Source organism: Poromitra crassiceps (assembly GCF_964638095.1).
Source record: "Poromitra crassiceps genome assembly, chromosome: 12".
Taxonomy (NCBI): Eukaryota; Metazoa; Chordata; class Actinopteri; order Beryciformes; family Melamphaidae; genus Poromitra; species Poromitra crassiceps.
Window position 1 is genome coordinate 38,695,981 of NC_139632.1, and position 16,383 is coordinate 38,712,363.

At 41.6% G+C, this 16,383-nt stretch overlaps 1 protein-coding gene across 1 annotated transcript in view; it reads right to left on the reverse strand.

Moving 5' to 3' along the window:
• The window catches only part of naaladl2 (N-acetylated alpha-linked acidic dipeptidase like 2), a gene marked incomplete at its 3' end in the record, with an annotated part of 362,515 nt that overhangs the window by 276,634 nt on the left and 69,498 nt on the right, over positions 1 to 16,383 (reverse strand). Inside the window, exon 4 of the mRNA XM_083647387.1 lies at positions 14,604 to 14,765. Coding sequence (XP_083503513.1) covers positions 14,604 to 14,765 — 162 coding nt within the window. The remainder of the gene's footprint in view (positions 1 to 14,603; positions 14,766 to 16,383) is intronic.

A 16,383-nucleotide genomic window follows, 5' to 3' on the forward strand; every position in this document is an offset into this window, starting at 1 on the left:
CATCCCCCCCAGTGAAAGTAGGTCAACACACACACACACACGCACACGCACACACACGCACACACACACACACACACACACACACACACACACACACACATGTAAATCCCTCTCCACTCCCCCCACAGGACACAGAGCGTTTACTTCTCTGCAGAGAGACTTGAACTTAAACACTGAGTTACTTATTAAAGTTTGAGGAGAACTTCCAGACACGACGAGGGATTTCACATTAGGACTTTTTGGACGAGAAAAACTAGCCGACTGAAGGAGTAGAATCCTGATTTGTGAAAGGTAAGAGAAGTCAAAACTAGGCTCTCTGGTTTGGACCATTGATTGATTGATTGAGGGGTTAAAACTGATTCTCATCTAAAGACTAAAACTGTCTTCACATGGTAAGCGACCTCCTCTTCTCTCACCGCGAGGTGGAGCAGAGAAAGGTCAGCGCTAACTAGGTCAAAGATTAAATCATTTCAACTCAAAATTAAGCAATTCGAGCGGCAAATCTCCCCATAGGAAAAGGGCACAGTGGACACAGAGCTGTTTTACTGTGGCTCATGTGTGGAAGAAGAAGTTAAATTAGAAGTTGGACTGTTTTGAAAACCTGCATGTCACTTTGCTGCATTATACACTGCTTAACGGTTGTATGGGATTTCCAAATGCAATTTTGCTCTAATTGAGCATTCAAATTCTATCCGAATCAGATCAGAAACACATTTGCTGCTGTAATGTTATGTGTAGTCAGAAACATTCCAACTTATGATGCAGTGGTGACCTTTAAACTTCTCCACGAGGCAAAAATAAAAAGAACAAAAAAGACCGTTTCAGTCAACAGTAACTGTAGCCTACGTTCACGCAAAGACAATAAAAAGCTTCTTATTGAAGGGATACCCCAACATTTTGGTTGATTTGCCTATTTGCCATATCCCCGATACTAAAACTAGAATGTAGATGCCTTTATCTTCACTGTGCGTGCATTAGAAAGTGTGTTTCAACCTTCACGGCTAGTGAGCTTATTAGCACTACAATGGCAGTATGTGGTACAGCTGTGTAGAAACACTCACATGTACATTTGACTCTGAAGAAACGTCAGTCTTTGTTTGCACCTATTAAATTGCCTAACTTTGACCGTGTGCTCCAGATCCTTTTGTTTCACTAGTTTAACTCACATGTACATGTTGGGACTGGTGTACTCACCATGCGATGAAATAATAATCCAACGTTACGGGAAATAGTCATTTTCAAAGTAAATCCATACCAGGAAGTGTGATGACTGCACACGGCACAGGCGCCTCAAGCAAAGCCAGAAGTAACTTTGGTTCCACCACATTAGTTCTGGCTATGGATTTACTTCAAAAATGACCATTTCCCGTAACTTTGGATTGATATTTCATGAGAGAGAGTTTCCCAAGAGAGAGAATGAATTATATGAGAGCTGTCTGTTGGACAGCAGCACATTTACTGTTTTTCCATTCACATGAATGAAACTTCAATATTTCTTCAGTAGGTTTTAGTCTTCAGAGAACTGCTTGGATCCTACAATCACTGGTTGATAGCCTACATTATTATTATTATTACTATTATTATTATTATTATTATTATCGTATTGTTCGTTCTGTTGTTGTTGTTGTTTTTGTGGGTGTTTCCTGTCTCACCGTCTGTCTCTGTTTGATGATGTCAGAGCTGATTGGCGGGAAGAGAAACATCTGGCAAGAGGAGAGGAACGCTGTCAAGATGAATTCTTCAGAAGAGGTGAGACAAAATATCACTGTTGTATCACTAATGTTGCAACGCGCGCACGCACACACACACACACACACACACACACACACACACACACACACTCTCTCTGTCCTGATGTCTTTGTTTCTTTCCCTATGGAGGCAGAGCGACACCAACGGACCCAGACGTCACCGCTGTGATCAGTGTGACAAAACATTCACAAAACTTCACCTGTTGAAGCGACATCAGAGGGTTCACTCAGGGGAGAAGCCCTACTCCTGTCAGGAGTGTGGGAGCTGTTTCAGTCGGTCAAGCAACCTAAGAAGTCACCAAGGCATTCACACTGGAGTTAAACCCTACAGCTGTGACCAATGTGGGAGCAGGTTCAGTCACTTAGCTTCCCTAACAACACATAAACACATCCACACTGGAGTTAAACCCTACAGCTGTGACCAATGTGGGAGCAGGTTCAGTCACTTAGCTTCCCTAACAACACATAAACGCATCCACACTGGAGTTAAACCCTACAGCTGTGACCAATGTGGGAGCAGGTTCAGTCATTTAGGTACCCTAACAACACATACACGCATCCACACTGGAGTTAAACCCTACAACTGTGACCAATGTGGGAGCAGGTTCAGTCAGTTAAGTAACCTAACAACACATAAACTCATCCACACTGGAGTTAAACCCCACAGCTGTGACCAATGTGGGAGCAGGTTCAGTTGGTTAGGTAGCCTAACAACACATAAACGCATCCACACTGGAGTTAAACCCTACAGCTGTGACCAATGTGGGAGCAGGTTCAGTACGTTAACTCACCTAACAAGACATAAACTCATCCACACTGGAGTTAAACCCTGCTTCTGTGACCAATGTGGGAGCAGCTTCAGTAGGTTAGCTCACCTATCAAGACATAAACTCATCCACACTGGAGTTAAACCCTACTTCTGTGACCAATGTGGGAGCAGGTTCAGTAGGTTAGCTCACCTAACAAGACACCAACGCATTCACACTGGAGCTAAACCATAATACTACTGTGTCCACTGTAAGAAAATGTTCAGACACTCAAGTACTCTGAAGAAACACCGCTGCATCTAACCTGCTGAAGAGCGCCTCCACTGTCTGCAAAAAACATTACATCTGATTGTAATTATTTGACAGATTTGTTTTAGTTTAGTTTATTTGTTTAGCACAAATTTAGGTACAAATCTGTGCAAGGTGGGAACGAAGCCTTTGCAGGCTTGTACAGAGTTCCACACCTACTCATATTAATTTCGTGACATGCAGGCTAAACATTCAACAAAAAAAAAAACACAGAAAAAGAAAAGCTACATGTTAAATCAGCAAAGCAGTGAAAACAAGATCATTTGCATCTGGAGCAAAAGCAAGAAGGCTAAGAGGAGAACAAAGTCTGTTCGAGAAAAGTTGTCAAAATCTGTCAGAGAAGGATGAGTACAGGGATCAGGAGGACAGTAGATGTTTCTTCAGGTGCTTTTTGAAAGCAGAATAAGAGGACATTGATCTTAGCGGTAGGCTTAATTCACTCCAAAGCTTAGGACCTCTAAAGGCGATGTTGAATTGGTGCCTTGAAGTCCGTGTGCGTGGTAAAAGTAGATTGTTATTGCTGTGTCTTGTTTGATATGAATGAATATTTGTGGTGGGAATGAACAAATATTGAAGGGTGACTGGAAGATCATGTTTCCTATATATAAACTTGTGTAGAAATAAACAGGTTTGATAAACATTCACTTTGTCAATGGGTAATATATTATACTTTTTAAAGAGGGGTGCCGAGGGAGCGTATCTATTAGAATGAGATATAAACCTTAGATATTTCTTCTGTATGATGCATAATTTGTTGAGATATGTAGGATAGGTTGCCGCCCAAACAATGTTGCAGTAATTAATAAATGGAAACAGAAAACTATAATATAAGGTTAAATGAGCTGAGGAGTGAATTAAGGGACAGACCTTCCTCAAAATGCCAAGCATTTTTGCAGATCTTTTTGAGACAAGGTCAATATGGTAAGACCACTTCAACCCGCTATCTATAATAACCCCTAGAAATTTAGTATGCTGAACTAATGCAATTTCAGCATTATTGATAATAATTTGAGCTAGTTCTATAGGGTAATATTTATTTACATTACAAAAGATCATGAAGTTGCATTTCTTGACATTGAGGGTTAATTTATTCGATTGAAACCATTCCGCAACAGAAGATAGTTCCTCGTTGACAGTTCTAATTAAGGTGTTGAAGTCTTCATGAGAAGCTATAAGGTTTGTATCATCCGCAAATAATACTGGAAGGAGTTTGGAACATGTCATGGCCATATCATTGATATAAATTAAAAATAATAAAGGGCCCAGGATTGATCCCTGCGGAACACCAAACAAAATGTGTGATTTCTTGGAAGAGAAACCAGCCAGATGCACATATTGCTCTCTGTTGGTAAGATAGTTTCTAAACCATTGCAGGGCAGTATCCTCCACTCCGTATCTATTGAGTTTGGCAATCAATATGTCATGACTGACCGTATCGAACGCCTTACTCAGGTCCAGGAAGACTCCAAGGGCAAATTTCTTGTTATCGAGAGCTGATGAAACATAGTTGACAAGCTGTATGAGGGCATGTTCGGTAGAATATTGTTTGCGAAAGCCATATTGATGTTTGTATAATATGTTGTTGATTGCTAGGTGATTAGATAATCTAGAGTAGATGAGCTTTTCCAAGATTTTAGATATGCATGGTAGAATTGAGATTGGCCTGTAATTACTGAATTCCTTGGAGTCGCCTGTTTTAAAGATGGGTATGACTTTTGCGATTTTTAAATCCTGGGGGACAATTCCAGTTTCAAGTGACAGAGAGAGGATATGAGTGAGAGGTTTGATGATGTAATCAATGGTCTCTCTAATGAGGACAGGTTTAATACCATCATGACCATGGGCTGTGTTTTTCAAAGACATGATGATATCACGGACTTCCTGTAATGTTGGTGGATCAAAATATCGGAGTGGAGGATACTGGCCCTTTATCATGAAGCAGGGGTCTATGTCAGAGTCCTTGATGTTAGACGCTAGTTCCGGGCCGACATTTACAAAAAAGTCGTTGAAGCCATTCACAATGGCATTAGGGTTAGAAATAATCCCCTTCTTACCATTCATCTCTATGGGGGCAGCTAATGGAGATTTAGTGCGATTCAGTAGGTGATTAATGAGGTTCCATGTTGTCTTGATGTTGTTAGAAGCTTCAGTAAATTGATTAGAATAATATATTTTCTTTGTTTTTTTTACTAAGGCTGTAAATTGGTTTTTACACTTCTTATAGGTTTCAATGTTCATGGGGGAGGGGTTAAGAATAGATCTCCTATAAAGTTTATTTTTTTTCCGGGAGAGCTTCTTTAATTCATCAGTTATCCACGGCTTCCCCTTAGAGGACTTATTTCTAGATTTTGAGCTCACCAAGGGAAATGAAGCATCTAATGCTGAATTAAAGGACTTTAAAAAAAGTTCATATGCTTCATTTACCTCTTGCGACATGATAACCTCATCCCATGTGATAGAGCCAATTATTGTCTTTGAATAACGAAACAAAAAAAAGGGGTGTAGGGTGGGTGGTAAACCACATCGTAATAATCAACAACCACACAGCAGTCACTATTCTGCACTACCCTATATGGAGGACTGTAGTGGCCACACTTAGTAGCCAGTTACAGTTTTTCACAATTGTTGACAAACAAAAAACAAAAATTCTGCACAATTTGCACAACCTTCACTTCATGTACCAATCGCTCAACGCAATTTGGCACTACTTCACACTCCCTTATCTGCATTAGACTCTGACTTTCCTTCTTTACACTCTGATGTCAATTACACATCAGCTTGTTGCACACACTTCTCAAGTAAAATCTCAAAGCATCAACCTACAACACACAAATATTCAAATCTCTAAACATTCAGGTTGAGCAATTTGCAATCAGGACTGCAGCATAAAAGTGCCTTGAGCCTCTGTTTTGTTTGGTGAACAATGGAGAACTTTGAAGAGAGACAACCAGAGAAGGAGAGGGGTAAGAGTGAGAGGAGGAGGAGGAGGAGGAGGAGGAGGAGGCGGAGGAGGAGGAGGAGGAGGAGGAGGAGGAAGACTACACTGAGACTGAGACATTTTACAAAAGGAGAAATGCCTCATTCTCCAGAGTGTCATTCATAAGGTGTGTTCCATTTATATGATTGTGTTTTCAATTTTGCACTTCAGTGTGCTGTAAATGCTTGGTAGTGTGCAGCAAATGCTTAGTTGTGTGTACTCAATGAATGGTATGCGTGTGTCATTTGAAAATATGGCTGTGTACCAAATGAAAACACGAGTTGCATTTTGTGAACAGTTAAGATGGCAAAGAGTCATCTTGCAAAGGGAGTGTCAGGTTTAGCATTTTGTGTGTGAGGTTTTCAGTTTTGTGTGTGCAGTTTGGAGAAAGCCGTTATTGTTTTGAGTGTGTTAACAATTGTGAAAAACTGTAATGCACAATTGTGTAAATGTTTGAATGTACCTGTGCCTTGTTTGTGTTAACTTGTGCATACCTTTGTATGAGGGCTTTGAGCATACCTTTGTATGAGGGCTTTGAGAGCAACATAACACAGTCAAATTCCTTGTATGTGTTCATACTTGGCCAATAAAGCTGATTCTGATTCTGTCTATTTTGTTGTTGTTTGAAACCAGATTTAGAGGAATTATTATTGTAACAATTATTCTCTGAACAAAAAAGTATTAACAACAATAACAACAATAATAACAACAACAATAATAAGCTGCTACTACTTCTACTACTACTACTACTACTAATAATAATAAAATGGTAAGTCTGCTTGTGGTTGCACAACACTATTGTCTGATAGAAGTGTGCCAGCTGGTTACTGAGCTAACATTAGCTGCTGCTAAATGCTAACATTAGGTCTCAGCCAGAAATTCTGTGCTATTCTCTGCTATTCTTCTATTCCTGTGTGAAACGGTGGCAGTTTGGTTTGCTTCAAAGTGAACGACTGTGTTTCTAGCCTGTGTGATTATTAATCACTGGTTTAAATAAACAATTTGATGCTTTCCAATCTGTGCAAAAAGAATTAAACACCGTTCCCAAATAGACGCCGGTCCCGTATAGATGCCAGGTCTGGGAATAATTTTTGGTAAACGCCCGGGCGTTTATTTGAAGTTTTATGGTATTTATGTCAACTACAGGCCACCGTATAGCTCAATGGGGACAGTGGGGGAACTCTATTAATGTTGTTGCAATTCCTACTGGTCACCAATGGAGGTTGACAGACATCATAGATAACGTAATGCCCCTTTAAGGTAATTAAGGCACGGAGAGAGCCTCAGTGGTTGGTCGTGACAAAAACAATTCCATCGTTAGCTGTCACTCTCAACACGCACACGCTCTCACACACACACACACACACACACACACACACACACACACACACACACACACACACACACACACACAGACACACACACACACACACACACGCACAGACACACACACACACACACACACACACACACAGACACAGACAGACACACACACACACACACACACACACACACAGACACACACACACACACACACACACACAGACACACACACACACACACACACAGAGACACACACACACACCCCTTCCTCACAGATGGTTGAAACGTGGTGTGCAGCTGTTTGGGGAGGGATAATCTGGCGTCTTAAAATATAAATGTGAGAAGATAAATAATGAAAAGTGCGGAGAGCTCAGAGCGTGAAACCATGGTGACATGATTGTCTCAGTTCAGTGGCAAAGCCAGTTATCTCACAGAGGCACAGGCACCCCATGATCCTTTGGCTTGGAGAAGACAGCGCTCAGGTCGACAGAGGTGTGGAAAAATAACCTCTTTATCTAATTTGTCTTCTCTCTTGGCCTTCCCTGCCTCTCTGGCTGTGAACAAGTCAGTGCCTGGCTAGAAGGCACCAAGTCAGGCTTGTGGTGATCTTAGGGCTAGGGGGGTGTCAAACTCTTACCCATGTCTCTCTCTGTCTCGGTCCGACACACATCAATAAAGCTCTGTCCCCTCTGAAACACGTCCATCAAGCTCAACACCATGACCATGTCTGGAGATATATTATATAGTGTGTATATATATACACACTATATATATATATATATATACACACTATATATATACACATATATACACACACATATATAAACACACATATATATATTAGGGCTGTCAGCATTAACGCATTAATCGCGCGTTAACTATCGTTCCTATTAACGCCACTCATTTTTTTAACGCGCGATTAACGCATGCACGTTCAGTGATGTTTGAGCCTTGGTCCGCGCCGTAGTTTTGGAAATCAGGAAGCATTAACGTTGATATCAAGCGGAAATAAAGCTCCGTGAGCAGAAAAGGAGGAATAAAATGGGTATATTGGCAAGTTCAGCTTCAAATTGAGAAAGATGTCCTGCATTTTGGGTGAGAGAGAGAGGGAGCGCGTCAGCTCTCCCCGTCTGTCTCGTCTCACCGTGGCAGAGAGAGTGAGAGACAGACAGACGGAGAACGGGGGGGAGACAGAGAGGGAGAGAGAGCAGAGAAAGCGAGCGAGACAGACAGACAGGCAGTGAGAGAGGGACCGACGGAGAACGGGAACGCGAGAGAGAGAGATACCGAGAGAGAAAGAGAGCATGCACGCAGCTTCTCCTGTCTGTGGCTGGAGAGATGTAGAGGATAGCACCAATTAACTTCACACAGTGCAGCCTGAGAGATGTGTATTCCCAGTAACTAGTAGCAATAATAACAATATTACCAATGGCCAAATACTTACCCATACTAATGATAGCTACCCATATTAATACAACAGTGCATCTTTGCACAAAGCTCTCAGGTTTAAGGTAGCCTACCTCGGTTTAAGGTAGATTTAGAACAGATTAAAAAAATGTGATTAATTTGCGATTAATCGTGAGTTAACTATGGAAATCATGCGATTAATCGCGATTAAATATTTTAATCGATTGACAGCCCTAATATATATATATATACTGTATATATATATTCATGTCATATTTGGATGCGTTCCTCCAGGACAGACACCGGTTCTTCCTGGTTATTTGGCCGAGGAGGGCAAAGTCGACTACAACAGACGTTCAATAAAAAAGCCATGCGCACGTTTTTCTTCCTCCGAAGACTTGAAATGAAAAAGACAGAAAAAATGTCATGCAGCGTCTCATGATGCTAATAAGAAGGCAGATTCTATTCATAGTAAGCCGTAGCATCAATATTGAGTGGATTTTCATTCCAGATAAAGACTAATAATATGTTGCTAAGAGGTCCTATTTGAGGTAAGCTGTTTACTGCTGAGGAAGATTCCTGTCTACATGAATACACAGGATATTCCCAATATCACCATGACATCAGCACAGACTGCCAAAGCTAGCAGTAAATGGGATAATGTGAAAATAGCTCAGGTTCCCAGTTTATGAGTAAATCACTGCTATCTTCTTCACTCTGAAACTGGATAAGAGGTTATTTGTAATATTGCAAAATGGGATATGGTCACGGCTGCACCTTGATTATTCTGTTAATCAAGTTTTTTTTATTCAATATTATGACAATGTTTTTCAACTTAATACCTTTTTTATATGAAAAACAGAAGAATATGTATGTGGCTGGACTGGTAACGTATGAACTGAAGCATCAATAATCCTGTTGCTACTTTTCAAAAGTATTTCTAAACTGTCACGGTACCACACACACACACACACACACACACACACACACACACACACACAGACACACACGCACACACACACACACACGCACACACACACACACACACACGCCCCACTGCTGAGAATATGTGATTAACTGGCAGGAAATAATACTTTCATATGGAAGACGGGGGTTGATTTTATGCTTTCTCCATCTCAAAATGGCTGCTATAAAAAAAAATAAGTACCCATATTTTTTATGCGGTAGCACAAACTTCAGAAGAATATTTGTTTGATTTCCACATAACAAATGCGTGCAATCATTATACTGAATTATAACCAAAGATAGCAACTCTACCACAAATGTGAGAATAAACTGCCATTTTGTCTGATTTGTTTGTGCAATTACAATGAATGCAGGTGAAACAAGGTTTCAATATAGATTTTGGGAGTCTCATGTGATCAGTACTGTAGCTCCTATTGTGCCATCAAACTGTTTATTATAAGCCGGTTATAATAAGCCTTATGTATATGCGCACACCTGTAGAGTGAAGGGTATTCAGCGTGATCATGTACAAATTCACAGCACATTGCTAACTGAGATATGATCAACACAGACATATAAACAGTTCCTCAATTACCACAAAGCGTCCATTTACAAAGTCTGCTGGTAGACCAGTGGGCTGTATCAGTTATCAGATCAGATATTCTTTTAAAGTTAGAATCACTGTCTTAATATGGCAGCTTTATTGTTACCTAAAGGCAGACTACTGACTAGGATTTTGCTGCTTGTGGCTTGTAAACACACATTTCAAACAGAACGCACGCACAGCGAGCCAAAACAGCAAGCAGACGAGGCTCGTTACAAGTCAATCTGGGCTTGGCTTTCACCCGTTGGCGACTATTGAAGGAGAGGACGGGGATGAAGAGTGATGTGGAGTTGCCCTGTTTTCTGTTGGACAGTCAGTTAGCTTAGCTAGCTACAGTACCTAGGTATCAGCTTTTTCTACTACAGAGAAGCTACGCCAAACAACGGTAGCTAATAGCTTCCAGCTCACGACGCACACTCGGACCAGAACTCCAGTTCCACTACAATAGCCAGCGTGGCTTTTAGCTATAATGATGAATAATTCAGTGGAGATTTTGGGCTCAGCCGGTCCGGACACTCCCGCTGCCAAAGACTGACATTCAGAAACGTCACAGACATTCAAGGCAGAAGATTGACTGTAAAACGCAACATTAAACAAATCACATCATAATAATGTAGCCTAGAGAGACACCTCAGCATGGCAGTTGACAAGAAATCAGTCCCTTGTGGTGTGATTCATTGACATTTGTCCTAGTAAATACAAACAGATAGGAAATCTAATCGATCAAAACATGATCTGATCCCCGCCCTCTTCAATTTCTTTATTGAAGCGTTGGCTCAAACCATCAGACAGGAGGAGGGTTTGGAGGGTATAATAATAAAGGGGGTGGAACACAAGATCTGTCTATATGCGGACGACGTATTGGTGACGATAAAAAATCCAAGTGCAGGAGTGCCGTTGTTGATGGAGATTTTAAAAAGATACGGGAGCTACTCTGGTTACACACTTAATGTTAATAAGACACAAGCCTTGATATTTAACTATACCCCTGATCAGGAACTGGTGAATAGGTATAATTTTAGCTGGCATCTACCACACGTCCAATACCTGGGTGTCTATTTACCAAAAGATATGTCTTCCCTGTATGCTATAAATTATGATCGGATCAACAAAAAAATATTTGATGATATGAACAGGTGGGCCGTGCTTCCCCTCGATATAGGCAGCAGAATACGATCAGTCAAGATGACTATTCTCCCCAAACTATTATATTTATTTACAGCCCTGCCAGTTGAGGTCCCCCTCTGTCAATTCAGGGAATGGGATAAACATATTTCCAGATTTATATGGGACAAAAAGAGACCCAGAATAAAATATTCAACATTACAGTTGCCGAAAGAGGGGGGGGGCATGGCCCTACCGTGCTTAAGAGATTATTACCTGTCTGCTCAGGTCAGACCACTAGTATTATGGTGCAACCAAAAATATGAAGCAAAGTGGAAAAGCCTTGAATTCTCCCTATCAGAGATACCAATTCAATCAATCCTGGGTTGTCCTGACAGGATGAAGGAAACATCTGGATTAAATAACCAATGTGTTGATTTTTCCATTAAGATATGGATGGAGGTGGTCAGGCGATTCCAGCTCCAGAGAGAGATAAGAGTGCTGGCCTGGCCAGCTTACAACCCACACTTCCTACCGGCGGTAAACGATCATGGATACAGACAGTGGTCTAAATGTGGCATTACAGCTCTTTGTAGAATTATGTCAAATGGGGAAATGGATAGCTTTGAGAACCTAAGCCGATCTTTCGAACTTAACAAACAGGACTTTTATAGATACTTACAGATTCGTCATTATTTTCTGAAGGAGGTTAGAGGGCCCGAACCTGTAATTCTCTCAAGATTGATCCACACTTTTATAGAAGCTTATAATGGGGATGACACAAGAAGAATTGTTGGAAAACTGTATAGCGCCATTACATCAATGAATAAAAACTCAACAGATTATGTAAGACAGCGCTGGGAAAAGGATTTGGGTGTGGAAGTATCGGAGGAGGTGTGGCTTCAGGCTTGGGAGGCTCATTGCTCTGTCACTAACTCACTGACCTGGAGAGACTTTGGCTGGAAGAGCCTGATTCGCTTTTTTATAACACCAAAACAAAAATCAAAATTCACTGGATCTCAGCTTCATTGCTGGCGGGAGTGTGGGTCAACTCAGGCGGGCCATGCTCATATATTTTGGCTCTGCCCAAATATCCAACCCTTTTGGGAAGACATGAGAGTTCTGATTTCTAAAATAATGGGTTTTGATTTTGAGATGTCCTTTTTCACACTGTACTTTGGAATCATGCCTGATGGTTTATGTAAAAGTGACACCTATCTCCTGAAAATATTATTGGTTGCATGTAAAAAAGCTATCACCAGGTGTTGGCTCCAGAGAAGCCCTCCTACTGCTGGACTCTTCATAGGAATCGTCAACCATATACATCTTATGGAAAAGATGACATTCACTCTCCGCCTCCAGAAAGACAAGGGTGAAAACCTCTGGATAAAGTGGAACTGTTACCTGCAGGAATCTGAGACTGGCTAGGGTTCTTTATTTATTTATTTTTATTATTTAATTGTATCTCTCTCTGTGTCCCCTCGCTTCCTTCCATCCAGCATTCTTTCCTCTCTCTGCCATTCTCGAAATAACAAAGTTACTAACATATGAAGATCTGCACCTGGAATACCTCTCTCAAAAAAGACCTCCTGTTCGCTGCCTCTTTTTGTATTTGTATTTGTATTATTGTTTTTGTTTTCTATTTGTGTATACCTGTCTGTCTTTGTCTTTTTTGAAAATTGATAAAATAAAGAGTTAAAAAAAAAAAAAAAAACATGATCTGATGTCCCATCATAGAAGGTGTTAAAAAGCTGTCATTACCATACACAAATAACTAACTCCAATCCAACCGGGACTTGTTGCTAAACTCACCGAGCTGCTGTTGTTAAAGTCACCGCTGCCTGTTGCTCCTGGCTCGGTTGAAAGCCGGTCCCGTTTGTGCCGTTTTGCACTCTGGACTCTTTACTACTACTGACTATTTATGAATGCAGCCTTTATATTCCTTTTCGCTAACACTGTCAAGTGTTTGATTCTTCATATTCATGTCTGGAGAGAATTCTTCCTGGAAGCGTGATTTCTAACCCCACATAGGATAAGCAATAACCACGCCCTGTGGCGCCGGGATTGGCCAGGAGCATTGAAGCTTGGGACTAAAGCACCTGGGGTTTTTCATCTTTTAAAATAAAGATGTTTAAAAAACTATTGCTTGTTACATTTTCAGTGCTGTACCTTTTCTCTGGGTAAGAATTGAGCTTGAAATTAACGATATGATACATTATATTATATGAGCGATGAACGTGAACACAACACCGTTTATATTATTGCATGTTTTTGTAGATTGTGTACATTGTGTAGATTACAATTATTATGCTTATTATTATTACTATGCTAAGGAAGGTAGGTGACCATAATTAATTTCAATGTCCGCTCTCAATGTCCGCTCTCGAAATCGCTGTCCGTTCTCAAGAGCTATTCAGTTGGTTCATGAAATCGCTGGGCTGCGTGCCCTCCAGTGCTGCTCCTGGCCAATCCCGGCGCCACAGGGCGTGGTTATTGCTTATCCTATGTGGGGTTAGAAATCACGCTTGGAAATAGTAGGAGCAGCCATTTTCCCACTGGCATTCTGTGAAGACCCACCCCATCTCTGCTCTCTGATTGGCTCACACCGGATCAGAGCCAGTCAGAGAGCAGAGTGTCAGCCTGACCCTGATTGATGCCTAAAACTAACCAATCTAACCTACGACGGCATGACCCGGACACAGAGGAGGGTGGGTTTTCATCACGCAATGCAGGTGGGATGAAAATACGGGACAAACCGCGTCCCGTATTGGTTCAAAACGGGATGCATGATTTAACTGTCACATACGGGACGATTCCGTATTTCAAGGGACGGGTGGCAACCCTACACAGTAGCAACAATAATATACCCTAATTGAGTAAGATATTTTGGATGGATTTGTTATTTCAAGGGGGGACCCTGTTCAATACTGTGATTTTTTTTAAATGAAATGGATCAGGCAATATAATGCATCTAATGTGAGTATGTTTGTTTGTTTGTTTGTTCTTTCTTTCTGGCTGTCCTTACCCTGCTTGGATCGTTGGCTCTCTTGCCTCAGCCAAAGTCTATCATTACCACCAGCCACATGAGCAGAGGAACAATGGATAAACTAGATAAACTGCTTTGTGTCATCCAGCCAATCTCCAATTTATTACATCCCCGATATCCCAGTCCTATTGTGTTTACGTGTGTATTTACATATATCTATTTAACGAGATATCTTTACAAGCATGCAACGCCTACTGTATCACTCTGATGAGTTATGAGTGAAAAAGCTTTTGGGTTGGTGGACCTGCAGGACGTCGCAGGCCTCCGACTGCCTTATTCCATTTGTCCGCTTCAAAGTGACACTTCTTTCCATCGAGGGTCATTTTGAACAGCGTGGGGATGGAGCTCACCTCTGAAGAGCATCTATCTTCTCAGCGGTGATTCCTCTCAGTAGCTCCTCCAGCAGGTCCGAGCTGTCCAACGGAGGAACGGGTGCTTTACCAGTTGGTGCGTGAGCAAACCAGCCAATCAGGAGCCCCAGCACAAAAAGCCCCACCCCTGCCAGGAAGTACCTAGACGGTAACAACAAAGAGAGGTCAGAATAGAGTCAGGAGAAGGGAAAGATATATATATAATGCAGAACGGAATGAAAATCCCTCTTCCACAGAATGTGGATCATGTGACACCAAAGCTAGGCTTTTAACACTCTGCTTTTAATGAGCTCTGTAATTAAACGCAGAGTGGTAATAGGAGGTGATAACCATTTCGCCCTTAGCTTTCACCTGCTAATCTGTTCATTGTGTCTGTTAGCGGGTTTGAAAATGTTAGAAAAATGGATGGATGGAGATGTGACCACAGCAAGATTTTCAGAAGTTACAATGTAAGGAACATTACAATCGGAGAGAAATTGATCATGATTTGATATAAAAAATATCTCAAAAAAAGTTTGTGATTTCAGATTTTATAAAATACAGGGACAGCTTCTACCCAACTGCCAAATAAAATTCCGCAATTGTAATCTGATTATCTGATTACTCACTATGCGCATTAAAGTATCTTGAATCTTGAAAAAGTTATTGTCCCAACGGCAAGACAATGGAACAGCAGAAAAGGCGTCCATAGGTGAAAAGGTGGTGATCTGGATCCGAGATGATCTTTTTAAGCCATAACTCAGCCTTGCTCAAGGGCACCTCAGTGATGGTAATGCGGGAGGGACAAGCCCTGGTTTTATCACCCTGATCTATCCTGCCCTTCCCCGGGGCTTGAACCAACCGATGACCTTGTCACAAGCTCACTTCTCAAACCTTTACAGTAGGTCGCAGTGTAGGAAATTAAAAAAATATTTTCGGGGCAACTTTTGCCCCCACTGTCTAAAAACTAGGGGCATTTATAAAATGTTGGGAGCACTTACAAAAATAATTAGTGCATAATGTTGCTAAAGCCTAGTGCAGTGGTTCCCAACCTTGCGGTCGTGACTCGTGGGGTCACCTGGAATTCAAATGGAGTCACAACACACCAGTGACACCACACACAATTTAAAACTACTGAAGAGGATTAGGGCCACATGTGAAAAATGTATTTGCGTTCACTCAAACTGTTACATGTGACATCATTGATGATGTCACGCTCACGCAGGGCTGGACCGGCCATCTGGCATAGGCTACCAGGCATTTTCCCAGTGGGCCGACATGCCTAATGGACCGGTCAGGCAATTATACTTTTTTGCCTGACCAGCCCATAAAACAGGTATAGGCCCATTGTCCCCCGTCCCTTCAGCCCTTAATTGACAGACACTGGACTGGCCCAATCACAGATTTAAACCCCTCCCTGCAGACACTGGGCTGGCCCAATCACATATTTAAACCCCTCCCTGCAGACACTGGGCTGGCCCAATCACAGATTTAAACCCCTCCCTGCAGACACTGGGCTGGCCCAATCACAGATTTAAACCCCTCCCTGCAGACACTGGGCTGGCCCAATCACATATTTAAACCCCTCCCTGCAGAGTGCCAAAATGGATATGACGAAATGCAAGGGAGGCGTGGAGAAATTGAAGGCCCGAAAAAAGTCAAGCCCTTCAGGCATAATATTATGCTGCCAAATTTGCTGCAGCACCCATGTGCACAGTGAGGAGGATGAGGAGAGGGAGAGAGATGAAGATTCAAGATTCAAGATTCAATACTTTATTGC